The sequence below is a fragment of the Triplophysa dalaica genome, chromosome 16, assembly GCF_015846415.1.
Source record: "Triplophysa dalaica isolate WHDGS20190420 chromosome 16, ASM1584641v1, whole genome shotgun sequence".
Lineage (NCBI taxonomy): Eukaryota > Metazoa > Chordata > Actinopteri > Cypriniformes > Nemacheilidae > Triplophysa > Triplophysa dalaica.
Window position 1 is genome coordinate 17,263,826 of NC_079557.1, and position 23,591 is coordinate 17,287,416.

At 38.6% G+C, this 23,591-nt stretch overlaps 1 protein-coding gene across 3 annotated transcripts in view; it reads left to right on the forward strand.

Moving 5' to 3' along the window:
- Window positions 1-23,591, forward strand: part of canx (calnexin) — a 58,307-nt gene that overhangs the window by 32,437 nt on the left and 2,279 nt on the right. For 2 of the 3 annotated variants that reach the window (XM_056769876.1, XM_056769877.1), the window contains exons 10-14: window positions 8,413-8,569; window positions 12,246-12,461; window positions 21,210-21,329; window positions 21,441-21,561; window positions 22,411-22,490. In XM_056769876.1, coding sequence (XP_056625854.1) covers window positions 8,413-8,569; window positions 12,246-12,461; window positions 21,210-21,329; window positions 21,441-21,561; window positions 22,411-22,490 — 694 coding nt within the window. The remainder of the gene's footprint in view (window positions 1-8,412; window positions 8,570-12,245; window positions 12,462-21,209; window positions 21,330-21,440; window positions 21,562-22,410; window positions 22,491-23,591) is intronic. The other variant, XM_056769878.1, reaches the window with a different exon arrangement.

Sequence of the window (23,591 nt, forward strand, 5' to 3'; positions counted from 1 at the left end):
TCACCAGATCTCAACCCAATAGAGCATCTTTGGGACGTGGTGGAACGGGAGCTTCGAGCATCCCACAAATCTCCATCAACTGCAAGATGCTATCCTATCAATATGGGCCAACATTTCTGAAGAATGCTTTCAGCACCTTGTTGAATCAATGCCACGTAGAATTAAGGCAGTTCTGAAGGCGAAAGGGGGTCAAACACAGTATTAGTATGGTGTTCCTAATAATCCTTTAGGTGAGTGTATGTATTTAGATATATCACAATCCAATCAATGCATAAAAACTTGTTCAGCATTAAGGCTTGTCCACACCGGGACAATAATCACGTGCACTTATCGGCAGCGTTTTTCAAGATGATTTCAGATGTTCATACGCAAGCAATTTTCACTGGCTATGAACCGAATGAAAGTGCAAATTCATTCTCTGACATAGATGGCGCCTAATGAAAAAAAGAAAAAACTTTATACTTTTCACAGGACTATTAAAACTTTTTTTTTACAACGGAAAGTTGTAAATGTCACGAGTACATCTAAAATATGCTATTTGTATCAGGAATGTGCTGGTAAAGGAATTTTCCACCAATTAATAAACTTGGTATACTTGGTTCCAAAGCAGCTTTACAGGAGCAGATCATGGCCACTGAATGCAGCTATAACTTCAAACTGCTGTCATGTGATGTAATTTAGCATTTAATACCAAGTATTGTAACTTTAGTATTAATGTGACAAGAAGTCCTTCTTTACTCTTTTGGAGATGGAATTCCTGAGCTTGGATGGTCAGATGGTCGCCTTTCTCTTGGGTGGTGATGGAATTAGGTGAAATTGAGCTGGGATGGCCAGTCAGTCCGCAAGCTCTCGCAGGAGGATGGCACAGGATTTTCAGATTTAGCTGGCGTAATCTCTAGTTGGGGATGGGCGTATGACATTCATCTGGGCCTGGTGGAATCACTCCCTACCTAGCTGCTGTTCATTAACTATGCATTAGTGAATGCTTGGCTGAAAAGATGTGTCTTTAGTCTAGATTTAAATTGGGAGAGTGTGTCTGACCCTCGAATCTTGGGAAGGCTATTCCAGAGTTTGAAATCTCTACCCCTTTTAGATGATTTAGTTATTCTAGGTGTTATCAAAAGTCCTGAGTTTTGAGATCTTTGAGAGCGTGATGGGTTGTAATGTGATAGAAGCTCTTTTAAGTATGTAGGGGCTAAACCGTTTAAGGCTTTATAAGTTATTAAAAGAACTTTAAAATCAATCCGATATCTAATGGGTAGCCAGTGAAGCGATGATAAAACAGGATGTATGTGATCGTCTTTTCTTGACCTAGTTAGAACTCTGGCCGTAGCATTCTGACAATCTGTAGTTTGTTTATTGATGATACAGGACAACCACTAAGTAGAGCATTACAGTAGTCAAGTCTTGAGGTCACAAATGTGTGAATAAGCTTTTCTGCGTCAACATCACATAAAATATTTCTAATTTGGCAACATTTCTAAGGTGGAAGAAGGCTGTTTAAGTGATTTTTGAGATGTGATTTTTAAATGACGGGTTGGTGTCTAGAATAATGCCTAGGTCTTAAACTACATTTGTTGGCGTAACAAGGCAGCCTTCAATTTGCAGGTTATAATCCGAGATATTCTGTTTACATGTTTTTGGTGCGATAAGATATTTCTGTTTTGTTCCAATTTAAAAGAAGGAAATTGGTAGTCATCCAATGTTTTATATCTTCGATTCACTCTTTCAATTTGGATAGCTGGAAGGAATCATCTGGTCTTGATAAGATATAAAGTATAGAGTATCATCTGCATAACAGTGGAAGCTGATGCGGTCTAAAGCCAGACTGAAATTTTTCGTGCATGTCATTATTTTGTAGGAAAGAGCACAACTGATTGGACATTACTTTTTCTAGTATTTTAGACAAGTACAGGAGATTTGAAATCGGTCTGTAGCTTCCAAGTAGAGCTGCACGATTAATCGTTAAAAGATCCTGATCTCGATTCGAACACCCACACGATCTCATTAATGAAAATCAACGATTCTCGTGTGTCTAACTTGCACCTCGGACTAAAATCATAACTAGTGGTGGGCATAGATTAATTTTTTTAATCTAGATTAATCTAGATTAATTCCAAAATTAATCTAGATTAATCTAGATTAAAATGGCTCATTTGAATTCTGCCGAAGGCACTCAGAATATGTGTGCTACCCAAATAATGACTAAAAGTAAGTCTTTGAGAACGGGTTTCTCAAGCCAGGTGGCGCATTAGACCAGGGGCTCATCTACTGTTTCCAAAATGCATCACAAACTGCTTGAGAAAGCTGTTCTACTATGATAATTGGTGATGAAAATTAAATTATGTTCAATAAGATGAACTTGTGTTTACTTCCGCATTAGCTAAGGGATGATTTCCATTTAGGTGGTACTTGAGACTGGAAGAGCTCCTATAGTACATTTACATTTAGTCATTTAGCAGACGCTTTTATCCAAAGCGACTTACAAAGAGTGAGGGAGCAACAAGCGATATGTCATACAGGAGCCATAATACATTAGATCTCAATACAAAGTTACTGGTTTCAACTAAAGCTAGACCGCTACCTGTTGAGAGAAAGTGTTTTTTTTAAACCAATTCCGCATTGCACAAGGTGCAAACAACCTTAGTCTTGTCGATGTTTCTATTGGGAAGCTTCTTAAAAATTAATATTCCCTGAAGCAAACCCGGCGGCTTCATAGCTGCATCCATGATAGCACGTCACGTTTGATGCGGTAATTTCACAGTAACGTTATGTTGTGTTCAGACCAAACGCGAATGGCGCGTCAAGCGCGAGTGATTTATATGTTAATGAAAAGAGCCAATAGACCTACTTGCTGCGCGAATCGCGCGAATGAAGCCCAGGTTATGAGATGATGAGGCTGCGCTAAGGACGCGAATGAAGCCCTGGTCATGAGATGATGAGGCTGCTTCTGCTTCCGCGAATGACGCGAATCACGCGAGTTGAAAAATCTCGTTCTCGCCCCGTACAGTGCAGTTAAGCTGGTATACATCCGCGCTAAAATAGCAAGGTGAAAATCATCATAGCTTGCGTAGTATATACCCAGCTCCCAACCCAACTTTGAGAATAGATTAACGGCGACAATTTTTTTAACGCGCGATAATAGTCTCACTGCGTTAACGGCGTTAACGCCGTTAACGGCCCACCACTAATCATAACGCTTCAATATGTGCTGTTGCTGCCGCAGAAGTTAAAATGAGTATTATAAGGTATGTAACGACGTCACAAACAGTCTTTTCAAAACACACACTATCATTATTCCTGTGTCAAATGATCACAGAAGTACTGGGATTAAAGCCCAGAGTTGCCAACTCACACGCATGAGACGCGTTTACAAGATCCTAATCTCTCCAAATTAATCTCACACCAAATAACAGACCAACATATAAAGTAAATACAGCCTGACAACAAAACTGTTCTTATGAGTGTCCGGATTGTGATACATTGTTCTGATTATGCTTCACATCTTAACTGGACATGTTTGAAACGAAACTAACGCTTGTAGTTTGTAGCGCGGACAAATCCGAGTGAGCGCTTATATCCGTTATTATGGTAAAACATGTCATCAGAGAGCCTATTACTCTATTACAGTAATAGAGAAGCTGCGCTATTAGAGCTCTTCATCAAGTTGGCCATAATTTCATGTTTTCGGGTTATTATATACTGTTTACAGGTGAGAATAATGCGATGTTATGTTTATCAGTAGTTTCTTTCTGTAAAGACCACTTCAAGCGGTCTGTAGATATCAGGCAAATGTATAAAATAAAAAAGTGTCACCTTATGAATTTGTTTTACTGAGAAATATTTCATATACAGGTTAATTCACTGCATTTATACTTTTTAGGAAGTTAAGCTTTTGCATTTAAAGTAAAAAAAATTTAAACTCTTTAGTTTACTTATGGAATTTGTGGTTAAACATTTCTCACCATAGTTACTGTTGGTTAACCATGAAATTTGTAATAATTTTGAAGCAAAGTCCCACATATTACATACCTAAATAAACTATTTTTTGGTCAGAACCTCTAGTAAATTATGTATTACTTTTAGTCATCATTTAGAATCGTAAAAGAATCGCAATCTCTATTTGAAACAAAAGAATCGGGATCCTCAATTTATCCAGAATCGTGCAGCTCTACTTCCAAGTACTTAAGGGTCGAACTGATACAGGGTATACAACTGATTTCTGCAGTGCGCAGTGTACATGTTATAAGATGGTGATCGGTGACATTGTCGCTTTAAGGTATATTATCGATATTAGTTAGATCGGCTCCATGAGATATAATCAAGTCTAGTGTATGATTAAGTCGATGAGTCGGTCTATTTATGTTTTGCGTTACACCAAAAAAGTGTAGTAGTTCTTTAAACGCCACTGCTAATGTATCATTAGCACTATGTAGATGGATATTAAAATCTCCAACAATCAATATTTTATCAACGTTAACCAATAGGTCCGATAAGAAGTCTGAAGTCCGAAAAAATCATTTGGTTTAAGCCATGTTTCAGTATGGCAGAGTATAAAACAACTATTGTCTGTGATCATTTCATTTACAATAACCGCCTTTGAATTTAGTGATATTATATTAAGTAGCCCGAACTTTAGGAGTTGATTTTGCTCATTAATTATATTGTCTTTAGGTTGAATCACGATAAGGTTTTTTATCTGACTTTTACGTAAATTATTATTTAGTTGTATTATTCGGGGGACAGACACAGTCCCTATGCCTTTGTAATCGGTAACATTTTTAACAGTTGAGTGAGAGGAACACAGACTACGTTTAAAGTCAAATGGTGTGTAGCGTCTTTGAGAAGTTGTCAGACAGGAGTTCCGCTCCAATGCTGCTGGGGTCGCTTAAGTCGCCTAGGTTGCTCACAGAACAGATCAAAATTATTTACAAAGAGCAGCTTCTGTTCAATACACCATGACATTAACCATTGATTAAGCGTAAATAGTCTACTGAACTTTGCATTCCCTCGTCGGTAGGTAGGATACGATGATCTTCGCCGTGGGCGATGCGTTGCGTACGATATCGTCCAGACTCCTGAAGTCCTTCTTCAGGATCTCCGACTGTCACATTCTGACGTCATGCAGCACAACCGATCCGACACTAGCGTCGTCCTTCAGGGTCGCATTTACCTGCTCAGAGACATCGAGAACGCTTGCGCCAGGAAAACAGTGCACCTTACCTTGAGTGAAGGAAGCGTGTACGTTCCAAACGATTGAGTCTCCGATGCCAACAGCGTTGCGTTCCGTCTCGCAAAGATGACAAAGTGGTTCCTGGTCGGGGTCTCGAAGACCGGTGGCAGCGTTGGGTGGAGAGGTAATAGCTCCAGTCATGAATTGCGCCTTTCACCGTTTGTTTGCCGGTGCAGGAGTGAAGTCCACTTGGGTCCTGTTCTCGAAGCCTGGGCTCTGTGCACAAAAAAACGCGGAGTAGAAGTGGTAGGAGTATTACAATCATGTCGAAAACTTACCACGGCTTTAGGAGCCTCTGCCCGGGATGTTTCCAGCTCCGTTTTGAATTCTCGCAGATGTGTCTGCCTCTTCATTAAAACCTGAATCTGCTTTTCCACAACCTCCAGTTCTGACTGAAGTCCGAAGAAAGATTCATCATCTGCACTCCGAGGTAACGTGAAGAAAACGTCTGAAACATCAGCCATTAGTGATTTTATAATGAGAACAGTGATGTAAGCAGTAAGGGCAGTATTCAGTAAGTAGAAGCTTGTAATGCTAAAACCCTTGGGCTAATAGCAAGTGATCGTATAAAACAAATGTATCTGTGCGTTGTATGTAGATTTTGGTATAAAATACACTTAAGGGTAAGTCACAACATTTTTAAAAATGGAGTTGAAATTGTCCTCTATGAACCTAGCAGGTGTCTGTTATTTGTGTTGTTATGCTCTGGAATACCTTCGCATGACAGAAAGGGCAAAAGTCAAATGCTCAACATGTATGCTAATCTTTCTTCTTAACGAATAACCTTGAAAATTAAATCAGTACCATGACATACTTTAAGCTATTTGAAAGTTCACAAGTTTCTCTGACTGGCTGCGAGGACTCTGTGTGAACGTGAATGGAGTCAGACAGTAATATTAGCCCATTTTAAAAATAAAACTATTGAACCAGTTTCCCTAATGAAAACACACTTTAATTCAGGGGTGTTCAATGTTTTTCAGGGCAAAGACCCCTTAGATAAGAGATGCATGTAGCAGGGAATCCCTTATACTAAACGTGTAAATTGAACTTTTTAAATGGAAACAACCCATATTGTCACAGTAATATTATGTTCAGACATTACATGAGCACTAGTATGCATGTTATGGTTGCACATAAAAAATAATTGTATTGTTAATATAGATTGTTTGAATATGTTTTGCAGCGTCATACATTTTCATTTTACTGTGAGATGGAGAGTTAAACATTTACTTATCCTGATTTTTTTTTATGAAGGCTTCAATGAAATGACTGGTTAATGGCACGAAGTCTATTCCAGTGAAGGTAGAGGTTGTCTCAGAATGCTTAACATCTGCACGGATTTCTTTCTCATCCAGTTGTAAAAGCAGGCCGTTCTATTAATTGTCATCAAGATTTTTGGGACAACTTGTTTGACGTGCACCATCAGTACACGCTGCGTGTTTCATTGATTTTAAACTCGATAGTGTTTAAAAGTGTTTGTCAGTGTTTACAAAGCAGAAACGGTATGGTGTCATTTGCCTGTCAAATTAACGCTTTACAGCTTTGTCATATATTTCTGAAATCTGTTCAAATTTGTTAATGCACTTTATTTGCACGCAACTCTTTTCATGCATACTCCGAATTTATCGTAAGGGAGACCGAGATTGCACCAATTCTAAACCTACAGTCTTGAAAGAAAAACATAGTTACTATCCATAGAATTCTTTAACATTACTTGAATATAAGTTGATAAAATCAATTTAATATTCAATGATTGTATGATGAATTTATTTATTACCATAACTTGTTCGGAGCAGTTGTTGTTCGTTCGTTAGAAATATACAGTTGAAAGAAAAAGTATGTGAACCCTTTGGGCTTACTTGGATTTCTTCATAAATTGGTCATAAAATGTGTTCTGATCTTCATCTAAGTCACAACAATAGAGAAACACAGTCTGGTTAAACTAATACCGCACAAACATTATACGTTTTTATTGAACACAACATGTAAACATTCATAGTGCAGGGTGGAAAAAGTATGTGAACCTTTGGGTTTAATAACTGGTTGACCCTCCTTTGGCAGCAATATCCTCAACCAAACGTTTCCTATAGTTGCAGATCAGACCTGCACAACGGTCAGGAGAAATTTTGGACCATTCCTCTTTACAAAAGTGTTTCAGTTCAGCAATATTCTTGGGATGTCTGGTGTGAATCGCTCTCTTGAGGGAGAAGTCATTAGCCTAGGGTTTCACATACTTTTTCCACCCTGCACTATGAATGTTTAAATGTTGTGTTCAATAAAAACATGAAAACGTAAAATGTTTGTGCGGTATTAGTTTAAGCAGACTGTGTTTCTCTATTGTTGTGACTTAGATGAAGATCAGAACACATTTTATGACCAATTTATGAAGAAATCCAAGTAAGCCCAAAGGGTTCACATACTTTTTCTTTCAACTGTATATTATGGCTAACTAATGCTGATTTCAACATGCATTTTGTGTGAATACGGTAATGAGACGACCCGCTGGGGGTTAAGAAATTGTTACTTTATTTGCGGAGTGGGTCATTAAAAACAAAATTAAAAAAGTATGTTGCGTGAAATTCCTTATAGCCTATATAAAATATTTGCCAGTATATACTTTCCTATTCTATTAGGTTCTTTGATAAGGTAGGCCATAAAGTAGCAACTTAACTTGGGTGATGACCCCAAACATAACACATCTCGAAAGCGCTCCTGCCAACAACAAAACAAACGGAGAAATAAAAGTGAATATGGAAGATAAGGTGCGGGAGAAATTATGCTTGGGAATTTACATCATTAAAAGAAAAGGTCAAGCTGCTAAATCTTATGTTTGGGAGCGGTTCTCAGAAATGGTTGCAGCAGAAGACAACTGCAGTATCGGCTATGTGAAGTGAAAGTTTCTATGTTTCATACACGTATATTATGCAATCAGCTATGCACACGGAGAAAACAAAGGAGAAAGTCAGTAAAAGCCTTTACAAGCAACACGAAATCGGGGTAATGGGCAAAAATGTACTTGAGCCAGGATTTCACCAGATTTAATAAATCTGTTTATGACCTTTTCCAGTTAAAGAAAAATAATTTTGCGTGTTTACATGACCTTACATGTTATCAGCTTATTAAGTTTAGTTTTAAGACTGCGCATATAAATGCACTTACTCGTGGGTTTTTGTTATTAGGGATGAAGATATGGATGGTGAGTGGGAGGCTCCCCAGATTCCAAACCCTGCCTGTGAGCCCGTCCCTGGTTGTGGCACATGGGAGAGATCAATGATTGACAACCCCAACTACAAGGGCAAGTGGAAGCCACCCATGATTGATAACCCCAACTATCAGGTAACATTATAATAATTTTGAATGGAATATTAGGGACATTTTTGGTGATGCTCATGGATGCACCATAGTGCACCATACTGTAACACACGCCTTTACAAGGACTCTTGTTAAGATGGTAATTTTGATGTAATTTTGTGTTTATGTCTGTAAGCTGTGAAAGAGAACTCTGTTTAGTATTTTGTGCTTGGACTCCCTGGGCACGTGAATATCTCAAACAACCTGCGAGACCTGAAGGCTTTTAGTGATTATTCTTCATGAAAGCAGCCTTGATACACGTTTGGTTGTTATCAATAGCGACTTAAATAAATAGGGTTTATCGTGATGTTTAAAGTTAACATTTTGTATGCTTTGCAGTATTGTTAGAAAGCTTTACACAATAGCATAGTGCTAAAAGTTTAAACTCATGTTTCCTACATGCTTCACATGCTTCACATGCATGAAATACACGCAACACATTTCCTTATCCTTACTGTTTTTTACCTTAGCCAGGGAAATTCTTATATTCTGATCCGGAATTAATTTAAGTTGCAATACTGAGTGCTTCACTCCTTTGCTCTGTTGGTCCTTCTGCTTCATCATAACATTAAATGCTCCTCTTACACCAACGCATCATGTCTTTGGGGGCGGGGGCACTGGTAGATAAGTCAAAGTAGGGGAGATGAAAATGAGTAACTGAATGCGCCGTTTGCGCATTTTCACATTTCTATGCATAAAATTGACAAAATATAAAAATTACACAGTGGGTATGAAAAGTATTCAGACCCCCTTAAATTGTTCACTCTTTGTTATATTGCAGCCATTTGCTAAAATCATTTAAGTTCATTTTTTTCCCTCATTATTGTACAAACAGCTACCCATATTGACAGAAAAACACAGAATTGTTGACATTCTTGCAGATTTGTTAAAAAAGAAAAACTGAAATCTTGCAGTACAACTGTGTGGCACTTCACGGGATTGGTTGCTTTGCCTAAGTGCATACGACACAATGAGGGAGACACTGTTAAATACAGGACAGTGGAGGACAAATAAGGAAAGATGGAGACCGTGAAACATGGAAACTGTAATGACACGGGATTATCAAACTGGGTGTCCACGGGGTCTTAAAAATATAAAATTTGATGAATCATTGTTGGTTCGTTCGTTTTCTTCCGCTTATCCGGGGCCGGGGTCGCGTGGGCAGCAGTCTAAGCAGGGTTGCCCAGATCTCTCCCTAGACACTTCCTCCAGCTCTTCCGGAGGGACACCGAGGCGTTCCCAGGCCAGCCGGAGACATAGTCCCTCCAGCGTGTCCTAGGTCTTCCCCGGGGTCTCCTCCCGGTGGGACATGCCCGGAACACCTTCCCGGGAAGGTGTCCAGGGGGCATCCGGAAAAGATGCCCGAGCCACCTCAGCTGGCCCCTCTCGATGTGGAGGAGCAGCGGATCTACTCTGAGCTCCTCCCGAGTGACCGAGCTTCTCACCCTATCTATAAGCGATCGCCCAGCCACCCTGCGGAGAAAGCTCATTTCTGCCGCCTGTATCTGGGATCTTGTCCTTTCGGTCATGACCCACAGCTCATGACCATAGGTAAGAGTAGGAACGTAGATTGACCGGTACAGCGACCGCATTATTGCAGAAGCTGCACAGATCCGTCTGTCAATCTCCCGTTCCATCTTTCCCTCACTCGTGAACAAGACCCCCAGATACTTGAACTCCTCCACTTGAGGCAGGAACTCTCCACCTACCTGAAGTGAGCAAGCCACCCTTATCCGACAGAGAACCATGGCCTCAGATTTGGAGGTGCTGATTCTCATCCCAGCCGCTTCACACTCGGCTGCAAACCGTCCCAGTGCATGCTAAAGGTCCTGGTCTGATGGGGCCAGCATGACAACATCATCCGCAAAGAGCAGAGATGAAATCATGTGGTCCCCGAACCCGACGCCGTCCGGCCCTTGGCTGCGCCTAGAAATGCTGTCCATAAAAACTATGAACAGAACCGGCGACAAAGGTCAGCCCTGCCGGAGTCCAACATGCACCGGAAACAAGTCTGACTTACTGCCGGCAATGAGAACCAAGCTCCTGCTCCGGTCGTACAGGGACCGGATAACCCTTAGCAAAGGGTCCCGAATCCCATACTCCCGGAGCACCCTCCACAAGTTGCCGCGAGGGACACAGTCGAATGCCTTCTCCAAATCCACAAAACACATGTGGGTTGGATGGGCAAACTCCCATTATAAATACACATTGTATTACATCTTAAGCACATGTGTATTAGCACATGTATTACATCTTAAGCAAATCTTACATTTTAAGATTTGATGAATCAATTTAGAGAAAATTAAGGCCCTTAAAAAGCATCAAAGGGGTCAATTGACGCGGCTAAAACTAATTTTATTGTTTGCTTAAATCGTAAATACACATTGTATTACATCTTAAGGTTAAAAAACAATGTATTTTCCCCATATTGTGCATGTTTTTATCTCCTTCTTGCTCCACATCTCAGAAATGCGCTGATATTCTGAAAGCGAGGTGTGCTTTGATTGGCTGGTTCTCTAGTGCGTAGTGATTGGTTGAATACTGCACGGAAATGTAATGCCTCTTACCATATTCGGAATATCAGGCTGCACCAGCGACGGTACAATGAGATTTAAAGACAATGTTACGAACTGACTTTTGATTCGCCGGGATGTGGTTACACAAAATAATCAATTTAATACCGTCATCAGTAACAATACTAATATCAGATAGTTGGCTTTCATTCATAAAATGATGCTGTTAGATGCTGTAATGTTTTTACATAATTTAAGATTGAATGTGAAATTATTAGATTGTAAAGTATATTTTAAAACACAAATGTTATGTGTAATTAATCCTGATTAATCACAGAAAAAATGTGTGATTAATCAGATAAAATGGAGAAAGCCATAGTTGAGCTGTATCTAGAGAACAAAATATGATATGAAACTTCAAAGTGGGCTCTTTTCCCTTGTGCCAGTAAGCAGCTATCTAAATTGTGCAGCGATAGTTGTGTTAGACATCATTAAATCAGAGGTTAAAAGGTGCATGGTAAAAAGTTAATAATAATTTAAGTTCCAATTACTTTTTAATTCAAATTGGCTGCTTAAAGGTACAGTTTGTAGAAATAGCAGCTATAGGCCGCATGATCAAAACGACAAATATCGTGTAGCAGGATGGAATGATGGGACATGTTGTCTTAAACTCCACCGCTGATGGTATCGTGGATACATCATTCAGACGGGAACGAGAAATCATGTGTTTATTTCATTATAATGAATTAGCCCCGAGTAATGTAAGGTTTAAAACTAAATTGTTAGTCATAGATGTTACAGTAAATGTCCAATTCGATGGTGTGAAAACACTGTGCAGTTTTAAGTGTTCAAATAACTGTATACGACAGTGTCACACGGTTGCTCCATCAGTAAAGGCAGTAACAAAGGGTAACGCGCATATGACGCCATTGAAAGGTGACTAAAAGGCCGCGGTCCACAGTTTAGAATGTCTATTTTCTAAGGATTTAAAAGCAGTTGGAAACGTTTGAGATATTGTAAGTACTCAGCTGAAAAAATATATAACATTGGCCTTGTGGTTCTTGGATATTTTACTGCAAAATTCTTACAAACTGTACCTTTAAGTGGAAATAGGTGTCATTTTCAATGTATATTATGTTTTTATGCAGGGAGTTTGGAAACCCAGGAAGATTCCTAACCCAGACTTCTTTGAGGATCTGCACCCGTTCCGTATGACTTCATTCAGTGCAGTGGGTCTGGAGCTCTGGTCCATGTCCTCTGATATCTTCTTTGACAACTTCTTTATCACCTCTGACCGCAGTGTGGCTGATCGGTGGGCTTCCGATGGCTGGGGTTTGAAGAAAGCAGCGGAGGGAGCTGCTGAGGTACGTATTGCCTCTGTTTAGTCTTTCTCTACAATTTCTTCAGTCTTTTGTTTTTTAAATGTTTACAGGCATCTCATGCATACTTGATGCAAAATCCAGCTACAGACGTTTTAGCATGCTCGGATATCTTTTTCAATTGCCTGGAAAGCAACAAACTTTTAACACTTGAAATCTTTAGCTCTGGGTTATTCTTAACCCCAGGTAAACAGAATCCTAGGTTGTCTGTTTCACACTGGCTAAATCCAAAATGGCATAATTCCTTACTATATAGTCGGCAAAAAGCAGTAGGCAAACTAATATAATATCAGAGTCAGTATTCACAAAGCAGTTAGCGAGGTATACCCTGGTGATAGACTGGACATGCGTATACTAATGTTGCATCCGAAAAAGCCTACTTACCTACTATGCAGTTGAAGAAAAAAGTACTTGTACAAGTAGTATGTCCATATCATCAGTATTCATAAAAGAGTAGGCGAGAAATTTCCGGATGTTTTACTGGTTACGCCCAGATTACACCGGTCAGCGACAGATACTCAAGATGCTCTTTATCCCATGAGCCCATTGGACAGAATACGACGCACAGCCCGCGAAACAGTCTGAGCCGATTTTCATGTACAATTAAACTTGTTGTTAATTATTGGTGATGCTTTGAAAAAGCATTACTATTGTTTTTGCTCATACTTATTAGTGGTGCTTTGGAAAAGCGTCAGTCTTAATATCTTGCGGTTTTATTCTTCTTTTTCTGCCAAAATTTTGGCACGCTACTTCTCCCGCAGCTTTTGTCGTAGGCCCACGGATCAAAACGACCGACCTGTACGAGAATGGTATGCAATGATGGTCTTCAATGGGGGGCCAAAAATTTTCCCATTGACGTAACAAGGCGCCGAACTTTGACTGGTCGTAGCTCCGAGCGAGAATTTCGTAGAAACATGCGGTTTACCACATTTGAAGATGCTATCAGCCTCTGTAAGAACATACATCACAATAGGGTGTAAGCTGTAACCCTGTGGGGTGCGAGATTCCCCCCAAAATTTATCTTTACTTATAATGGGGCCCATTGAGTTGCATTCAAAATCCTGGATAACACTCTTAATGCGTTACTTTCAATGAGAAATTTGACAGGACGTAGCTCTGAGCGAGAATTTTGTAGAAACATGATGGTTACCGCATTTGAAGAGCCTATCAGCCTCTGTAAGAACATACATCGCAATGGGGTGTAAGTTGTACCACTGGGGTGTACGAGCCCCCAAAATGCCCCATTGATTTAACATGTGGCAGGAAACATGCCCATATAAGGCATCACAACTGTCATAACTGTCCAGAGCTGAATACCTTCGCAGTACAACCACTTCGAGACCAGGGGGTGGGCTCATTTGACTCGGACAACCAATCAGTATCACATGGTCATCATGACGCTATGATGCCACGCACCTAGCAACCAATCACAACAACCGTTCCTCTTGACTCACATTATAAAAGAACCAGGTGGATATCTCTGCAGCACAGTGTCTAGAGACAAGGGGTTGAGCTCATTTGACTCAGACGACCAATCAGTCTTTCAAGATCATCATGATGCTATGATGCCACGCCCCTAGCAACCATTTACAGCAACCTAGCAACCGTTCTCATAGACTCCCATTATAAAAAAACAGGTGGATATCTCTGCAGCAAAGTGTCTTAGAGACAAGGGGGTTGGCTCAATTGACTTAAGGCATCCAATCAGTATCCAAGGAAATTCATAACTTTACGAAGCCACGCCCATAGCAACCAGGTTAGCCTAGTAACGATTTAGCAATACCTATATCTATGCATCAGAACATTGTAGAGACATGGGGGTTGGTTTGTTTCACTTGTGGCTTGAAGTATCATCAACTGACTTATGCTAAGCCACGCCCCTAGCAACCAAACAGGTTACCCTAGCAACCATTTAGCAACACATATATCTCCGCATCTGAACATCAATGACACTCAGGGGTTGGTTTGTTTCATTCATAGCCTAGGGTATCTTTGCTGACAGATGCTAAGCCACGCCCCTAGCAACCAAACAGGTTAGACTAGCAACCGTTTAGCAATACCTATATCTAAGCCACAGAACATCGTAGAGACATGGGGGTTGGTTTATTTCATTTATAGGCTAGAGAATATTTACTGGCAGATGATAAGCCACGCCCCTAACAACAATACATCAAATCGACGGGCCTATTCTGGAATGGTGTGCTATGACTTTTGTAAGCGATCGGGTGGGTGGTGCAATAGGGGGGTGGAAACAACCCTAAAAATCCCATTGACTAAACATTGCGCCCAACTTTGGCGCGTCGTAGCTCCGGGCGAAGATATCATAGAAACATGCGGCTAATATACCATTACTTTATAATGGGGCCAATTTTACAACCATTATAAACCTAGATGCGTATATTTTACCACATTATTTTTTCGCATTGGAACCATGAATGAGGGCTCAAATCGAGCGGCCCATTGAGTAAGGGTGTGCAATGACTTTTGGAAGCGATCGAATGGAAGGTGTGCGATGGGGGGCGAATAAAATCTCATTGATTTATCATTGCGCCCAACACTGTATACTATAGTAAAGTATCTTAGAATTTAACAGCAGTTTACTATACATCTGCTGTCAGATGTCATATAGACCTGTAGAAGATATCTGTAAGATGTGTATGATTTAGAATGGATGTACAATCGCTCTTTCTAAGATGTTTAGCAGATGTTTTAAGAAAGCATATGTTTTCCAGATCTTTAGCAGACATCTTACAGATGTTCCTGTGCTATCTGGATAGTATAGTTCAATAATTAATGTGGACAAATATACCACTATTGTTTAGTAAAAATGAAAAACACAGAACTAAAACAAATTTAGGTAAAACATAAAATGTTATGGCCCATATTTATCCATCTGTATGTAACATTAAAGGACCGCAATCCCTGGCGTTTTTTGCAATGTAAAAATTGTCAGAGGTATCCCCAGAATGTGTCAAGTTTCTGCTCAAAATTTACCACATAGCTTTCATCTCAACATGTTGAACATGACCATTTGTGGCTGAAACTTTTTGTGTGTTTCTGTTTAAATGCAGATGAGCTTCTACTCCCTTACCCGTATGGAAATTAGGAGGTAGAGTACTTACACATGTGCTTTGGATGACATCATAACAAGTAATACAGCGGAAAGCGCAATTACATCTGTAATGCCCTTTCCAACCAAAACCATAAACTAACTTCCGCCCATCAAAACTGCTGAATCATGCATTTTGCGCATTGTACAATTATGATACTGATGTCAGGCATCAGGGAGCCTCAGGTAAAGTTGTGGCTTTAGAAAGGCCTATAGTTTTAATTAAACAGAACACATTTGTGATTCTGCCCATTTCAGGATGTGTGTATATTATTAATTATTTTCCCACCACCCTTTTTTTATAAAGTTACTAGCAGGCATAAATCATTTGTGATAATCACAATAAATAGGCTTCAGGTACACACCATAACATTTAATTTATTGAATATATGAACATTTATTACATGAGAAAACATTTCCTTTGCTTTTAAACAAACCGAAAACAAGAGCCATATTATTCTATCTTTATTTGATAAATAATACTTGTTTTGGTGCTGTAAAAGCTGTACTTTTTTATGATATGTATAACAGCGCCCACCAAATCAGTGACCTATGAAACAAAGCAGTCAAGAGCAAGTGCAACTGCATTAAATGTGATTAATACACATCAAGGGTATCGCACTGAAGATTATTTACTCACACAATATACACAAATGTTTCCTAAATTTAAATTTACATATGTTTACATTTACATTTAGTCATTTAGCAGAAGCTTTTATCCAAAGCGCCTTACAAAGAGTTAGGTTATGTCATACAGGAACCATAATACATTAGGTGCCAATACAAAGTTACTGGTTTCAACAAAAGCTAGACCATTACCTGTTGAGAGAAAGGGTTAGTGTTTTCTTTTCTCTTTTGTCTGTCAGGTATTCACAGAGGAGTTGGGTTTTAAGTAGTTTTTTTAATGTTATGAGAGATGTGGTTGACCGGACTGAGTTAGGAAGAATGTTCCACCAGGAAGGAGTTGTGAAGCAGAATGAGCGGGAAAGCAATAGGAAAAGTTATTTTCAAAAATGTGACTGCGATGCTTTTTCACAACCAATATGTTAAATGTTAAAAACCTGTGTTCTGTCTCTTCGGCTGATGGTACTCAAAAACATATTTCAAGGTTAGCAGGTCTGAGAAACGCATCTTTGGAAGTTGAAGTAATCGTACTACCATATTAGTAACAAGGAGTTTGATTTGCAGCCTTAGGCCACTGAAGCAAACATAATATCCGATAATGATCCGAAATGTTTTCACTCTGCTGAATAGGGATGGGAATTGATAAGAATTTAACGATTCCGATTCCATTATCGATATTGCTTATCGATCCGATTCCTTATCGATTCTCATTGGGTGAGGGAATAAGTACAAATTTGTTTGTTTGTATTAACTCGCTTTATTATTTGATAAGAACACAGCTCATACTCAGTATACACAAATTATGTGTAGCAACCTCAGAACAAACCTAAAAGTAGGCTACAAAGTCCAGGGACCTATAGAATTTTTCATATCCATCATTGGTCCAGACAAAAAACACAGACTAAACAGTCAAGGAAGAACTTGTGACAGTGACAATGGAGATTATTATTCATATAGTAAAAGTTTACACAATGAAATGGCGCTCACATGAACTAAATAGAGAAGTCACCTTCGGCATTAATAGCAGATGACGTCTCGTTAGCTCCGCTGCTACTTGACTCATTTGTTGTTGCTGTGTCGCTAAGTAGTAGTGTATCAAACACGCGACAGTGCTGCAAATCGATTGCGTGCTGTGTGGCCAAATGTTTCTGCATATTGGAGGTTGTTCCTCCCTTGCCGAAATTAAACTTTTACAGTTGTTGCAAATGAACGCATTGGCGTCTTTTCTAGTGAAATATAACCATGCTTTAGATCACTTCTGCCTCGATGACATGTTTGCTGCGTAACCAAAACAACGCAGCGCGTTTGTGACGTCATGATGATGACACATTTGCAACGAGCGGAATCGTTAAGCAGGTACGCTAACGGTTCCAAGCAATCGATTCACTAGGCACCGGTTCTAAAGAAGAACCGGTTCTCGGTTCCCATCCCTACTGCTGAAGGATTTTAACATTGTCCACATTTATACCGTAAGATAGTATTAAATCTAAAGTATGATTACGAAAGTGAGTGGGTCATGACACATGTTGACTAACGCCCTTGGAGTTAACAGTGTCTTTGAAACCCATTCCCAAGGCATCTGTATCATTATCTACATGGATGTTAAAGTCACCAACGACAAGGACTCTATCTGCGGCCAGTACTAGTTCTGATAAAAACCCACCAAATTCTTTAATAAAATCTGTTTGGTGCCCTGGAGGCCTATATACAGTAGCTAGAATACATTTTAATAATGTTTTGTCCTTAGTATTAGCTGTTGATACGTGAAGTACCATGACTTCAAAAGAATTGTATTTAAAATGAGACTTCTGAGAAATGCTAAAAGAATTATTGTGAAGTGCAGCGACACCTCCCCCTATACCTTTTAGACGAGGCTCGTGTTTATAGTAATAATTTTGGGGAACGGATTCATTTAGAGTAATATAATCATCTGGCTTTAGCCATGTTTCTGTCAAACAGAGCATGTCTATTTTATGATCGGTTATCATATCGTTAACAAAAAGCGCTTTATTTGAGAGAGATCTAATATTAAGCAATCCGAGTCATAACAGTTGATTGTTTAAAAACGCTTGCGCTGTCTGGCAACTAAAAAAAAAAAAAAGGCTGGCGGGGAAAGAGTTAATTACTTTATAAAGTGCTGTATTGACAAAGAAAATATGAAAACATTTAATTGTTTGTAATGTAAACGAGAGGTCATTGCAGTGTTTTAATATGTAGAATGTAATAATTGAATATGTAATGTAAATTAGGAGCATTACGATTATAAAAAGCATATTTTGCCTAAGATGTTTTGTTTATCTTTGGAGTTACGTTTCTCATCAGTGTTATGGCCCTTTTTGTTAATTTGTCACCTTGCAGGTAAGACAAGGTCATTAATTCTAAACTCTGCTCTTTCAAAAATTGAGTAATTCACACCTCTCCTAGGTCCCATCCCCCGTCAACTGAGAAGTGGAATCTGTTCATAAAAGCCTGTACCCTACTGACATGGAGAAATTAAAACATTTCAATGCATGTCATTTAAACACAGGAAAATACACTATTTCGTCACACTTTTACTTAATAACGATGAAACGGTCTATAAACTGCATATTTTGGCAAATATGATGTTTTTTCATTCACGTCTTCACACAGCCTCTGTTCTAGCTCATTGATAATAATTTGTAAACTTTGTGAAGTTTACTTTCTCCAGTCCTTGTTGATTTATAATTATAAAAATAGTGATATTGTGCACTCTCGCGCCTTCAGTTGTCGCTTTATAGTATTTATTTCTGGTTTAGCGGCTTGTCACAGGACTTACACCCACTCCGAGCAAGCCTCGAACTGCCAATCGGTCCTCGTCAGCTTAGAAGACAGACTCGCTTAAGAGGAGTCTATACTCCACTATAGTCTTTGCAGGCATATTGAAGTACTTGGCTCAAACTGCCCACTCCTGTGTGATCAATTTGATGGTTTTCATTGACGCACATTTTTGCGTAAAATAATCGCTCATGGTAATCTTTGTAAATGAGCTTAAAATCAAAAACAATTGTACACTTTGAAAAATAATATTACATTAAAGGTTCTGCCCGCCTTGGCTTTAAACGCACTGTAGCGCATTCAATATGTTAACTGTTTTGTTTTACTTGGTGATATGTTAAATGAAGACTTCCTAATGTTATTATAAGATTAAATATTGAACTTCATTGCGTTTGCGCTGTGGTGGAAATTAGATTATCCTTGAATAAAGATACATTATAAAAGCTTACTCGCAAATAGGGACGCATTAAACTGTGATTAAGGATTTTTTTATAACAATCAAACTGTTCAACAGTTTGCTCTTATAAGGACAGAAAAGATAGTGCATGGTTATTTTTATTACAATAGTGTGTTCTTATAACTATCAGTGATATGCAGTCGCTTTAGATCGGCAGAAAAAATAAACCTTATATTAATCTCTTTGATCATAGCACGTTTGTTCTAATGATTTAATGATAACCTTACAACCTGCATTTGGCTCAATTCTCCGCCTTTTTATTGTTATTTTATAAACGTGAATAACTTTTGTTTTAATTTTTAATGTGATGCCTCCTTTCATGTAATAATGAATTTATCACATTGAATTTCACTGTTTCACATTAAATGTGATGTGGTTAATACTGAAGGCGAAAAACTCTCCCTTTGCGCCTCCTGGTGAAATTTTCGCGAACAAGTTTCACATGTAAATGTTTTTTAACTGCCGTCCTTCCCCAACGGCTTCACTCAACACGGCGGTAGGGAGCATTCTGGTTGACTTCCTACTGTATAATTAGCATGTTTGTGAGGTCATCGTTACATACATGCATTTACTCTCTGAACTTACTATATTTTAATACAACTGAATACCAAATAAAGTTGAAGGCGTTAATATATTTAACGCTATAATAGCCGAATTGGAAATCATTTGAAATGTAGTTAGTTTCATGGCTGATCTCGCTTTGCTGCATGATTTGGCAAACCTCATTTTATTGAATTCACAATGTAAAGACAAATTTAACAGAACAATATATGAAAAAATTAATAAAAGAAAAAAACATTCAATCTAACTAAAAAAAGGTTTGCACATTAATCATAATTATAAAATAGTTTTAACATCTTATTGCTTTTCTATTACTACATTGCTTTATCAAATCATATTAAGACCAATTCTACCAAGAAATAACTACAACATATTTTCTGAACAGTCTAATTTAGGCTATAGAAAATTAATATCTTATAAATAATTATCTTATAAAACCATGCATTGCGCAAAGAATGCGTTTTCAAAAGGCTTGTTCGACTTCATGCGCTTAGTCGAACAAGCCAGAAGACTGTGGTGATCTGTTTAATGACAGCACGGAATACATTCATGTGATTTATAAAGGGAGGTGTTGTCACCATATATGTTAAATTGGAGGTGTTTCCGAATGCTAATGACCGTGAACGAGCATTGTACTTGTGCACATGTGGGATTTATCAACAATGAATGCTTACTAATCTGGGTGCGCACATTTGAAAAATACAGATTTTTTGTATAAACACACATTCTAAATTTCATTCGTACGACAAAATATTGAACCTTTTCTACGCACTTTTGATAAACGAGGTGCCAGGGTACCACCTGAGTACGTTTTATCAGAGCCAAAACCTGACCAAGTGCACAAGGAACCTTGAAGTTTTTGATAAAGACTAAACAAACATTGTGAAAATACACTGTTTTCTTATGTATGAGAAAATTGACTCAGTTCATCTGTGACACAAAACCTATAGCAAACACCCTACTTTGGCCTGGTGGTTAGCTTTGACACACTTAGCCAAGTTTGTTTTTGTGTAGAATTCAAATTCAAATATGGGTCACTTGATTTTCTGATCCTGTTCTACCTCTGACCATTTCCTATTTTGGCTCGCTTATCAATATAAAAGACCAAAATAAAAATATTGGCCACATTAGACTCATGTTTAGCTTTGTGGTGGTGAATTAAGAGATTTTGTGTTTGTGTTTACAGCCTGGTTTGGTAAATCAGATGATATCAGCTGCTGAAGAGAGACCTTGGCTCTGGATTGTCTATGTTCTTACAGTGGCTCTGCCTCTGGTGCTCTTCATTGTCTTCTGTTGCACTGGAAAGGTGCGCGAGATACTACAAAAATTAAGTATTTCACTAGTATTGCCATTTAAAGCTTTGGGCCTTATAAGCCTTAACCATGATTTGTTGGGTGAATTTCTCTCTTTGCTACAGAAGAGCTCGGCATCCGCAGACGCGGAGTACAAAAAGACAGATACTGCTCAACCAGACATAAAGGATGATGCTGAGGAGGAAGAGAAACCTGAGGAAGAGGAGGCCAAGGATGAAGAACAAGGTCTAATGAGTTACATTTTTTCTTCTGTCTTTCACAGTGTGACATCATACTCTAGTTTGGAAATATTCTGGACAATAAGCTTTGCTGTGTTTCTTTGTTTATAAGAGCACATAACTAGGGATTTTTTCCGTGACTCAGAGTCGACTCCCTTTTTTTCCCGAGCCAATAACTTTTACAGTACAACTTGGCAGACTGCTTACTTTTAAAAACTTCACACCTCAAATGTAATTTTCATGATCTCATGTTATGTACTCTCTTACTTCTTCCCCCGCCAGCCTTTTTTTTTAAATGCCAGCCTACGCCAGTGTTTTTAACATTTTCACCAAATTTAATGGCTCACAGTAAATTGTCTGTGAAGAATGTTTGGACAAACAATGTATCTAATGAAAGAACAGAGTCTCAGCTTTTAAACAAAAGAAACCGTATTCTTCTATCTTCCTTTGTTTGTTTTTTATTACTCCGTAGATGTGGGTAGGTTTCTTCAAAAATGTATCACTTTGATTAAACAGCTGAGATAATTAATGTTTTTTGTCAAAGACTCCGCCCAGATTCCACTCAGAACAATCATTAAAAACCGATAAAACATATACGTTCTAGGTTCTGTGATTCTGTACTTTTTCCCAAAGGTGTGTAACAGCGCCACCTGCTGTATAACAGTACAAACACTGATTGCCGTAATAACTCGCATTTGGCGGGAACCGTTTTTTTTTTAAATGACGAGATATCTTGTCAATGGCAGTGAAAGAGTTAACTGAATGAGGAGGGGTTTTATTTTGGTGCCTTCATCCTTGACAAAATGAAAGGCTTGTGGTATTTTAAGGATTGTCTTGAATTCTGTTTTTCCATTAGACGAGAAGAAGAGTGACGAAGATTCTACAGATGAAGAGTCTGCAGAGAACGGACAAAAAGAGCAGCATAAATCTAACGAGGTAAACCCCTTTAAAGGGCCCCAAATTCCCTTTTCACAAAATGTAATATACTGTAAAACTTAGGTCCACAGAATGTGTCAAAATACACCACAGATCTATTATTATACTTTGCATTAAATGTCAATTTTTGCCAGTGAGGAAAGACACGGTTTTGGTGTGTCTTTTAAATGCAAATAAGCTGCTGGTCTCCGCCCCCTTTCCAGCACAAAGCGCAACGGTGTGTGAGCCTGTGCTTTCAGTAACAACAAAACTAAAGAAAATTGTCACAAAGCGAATGAGAAATACTGTCTCGTGTTTAAGGTACACAGGAAAAATGCATCATAACTTTAAGAGGTGAAAACATGACCCATTATGAATCCAGCATGTTACTGACATTCGTGTGTGAAGCAGCCCAGTGTGAAGTGACTTCACCTGGCGTCTTCTGCACATTCCCTTTAAAAATATAACTTATCAACAGAGACTTCAGTGGCTCAGATGTCAGGAGTAAATGAAGACAAATGTTCAGACTTATAGGGAGCAACAAGATGTTTTGTTGTTGGATGCAAGTAGTCAAGTGCATAAAAAAAATGTTGGGCTGTGTACAACTCGAGGAGGGCAGAGACTACTCTAATACAGCAGAGTCCATCACTGTTCATGAGCAGGTCTTAATCAATATGATGTCAGTTTACTTAGAGAATGCCAACAGCTTGTTTAAAAAGAACTGTTGGGGTGTACTGGGCATTGAATATAAAAGCAAAAGGGAGATTTTTATTCTACAGTGGTTCTATACACACACTCTTGACATACAGTTATGTTCAAATAACATTTAAAAGTGGATTTTCTACATTAGCCGCCCTTTAACAACAACAACATCCAGCCGTAAAGAAAAACCTAACTTATAATTATTGTATACAAATTTATGATGAGGTACATGAAAACCAAGATTTTTAGAAGTTGATTATGGTTCCATCTTTTATTCCCACACACTGTTTTCTCAGTGGAGTGAATTTCAAACACGATGTGAATCAGATTGAATGTTTGGCCCCTAAATAAGCAAACAAGGCTTTGATAATTAAATTAAACTGAATTCAGATTTTATCATCACATATTTTTGAGTGTAAT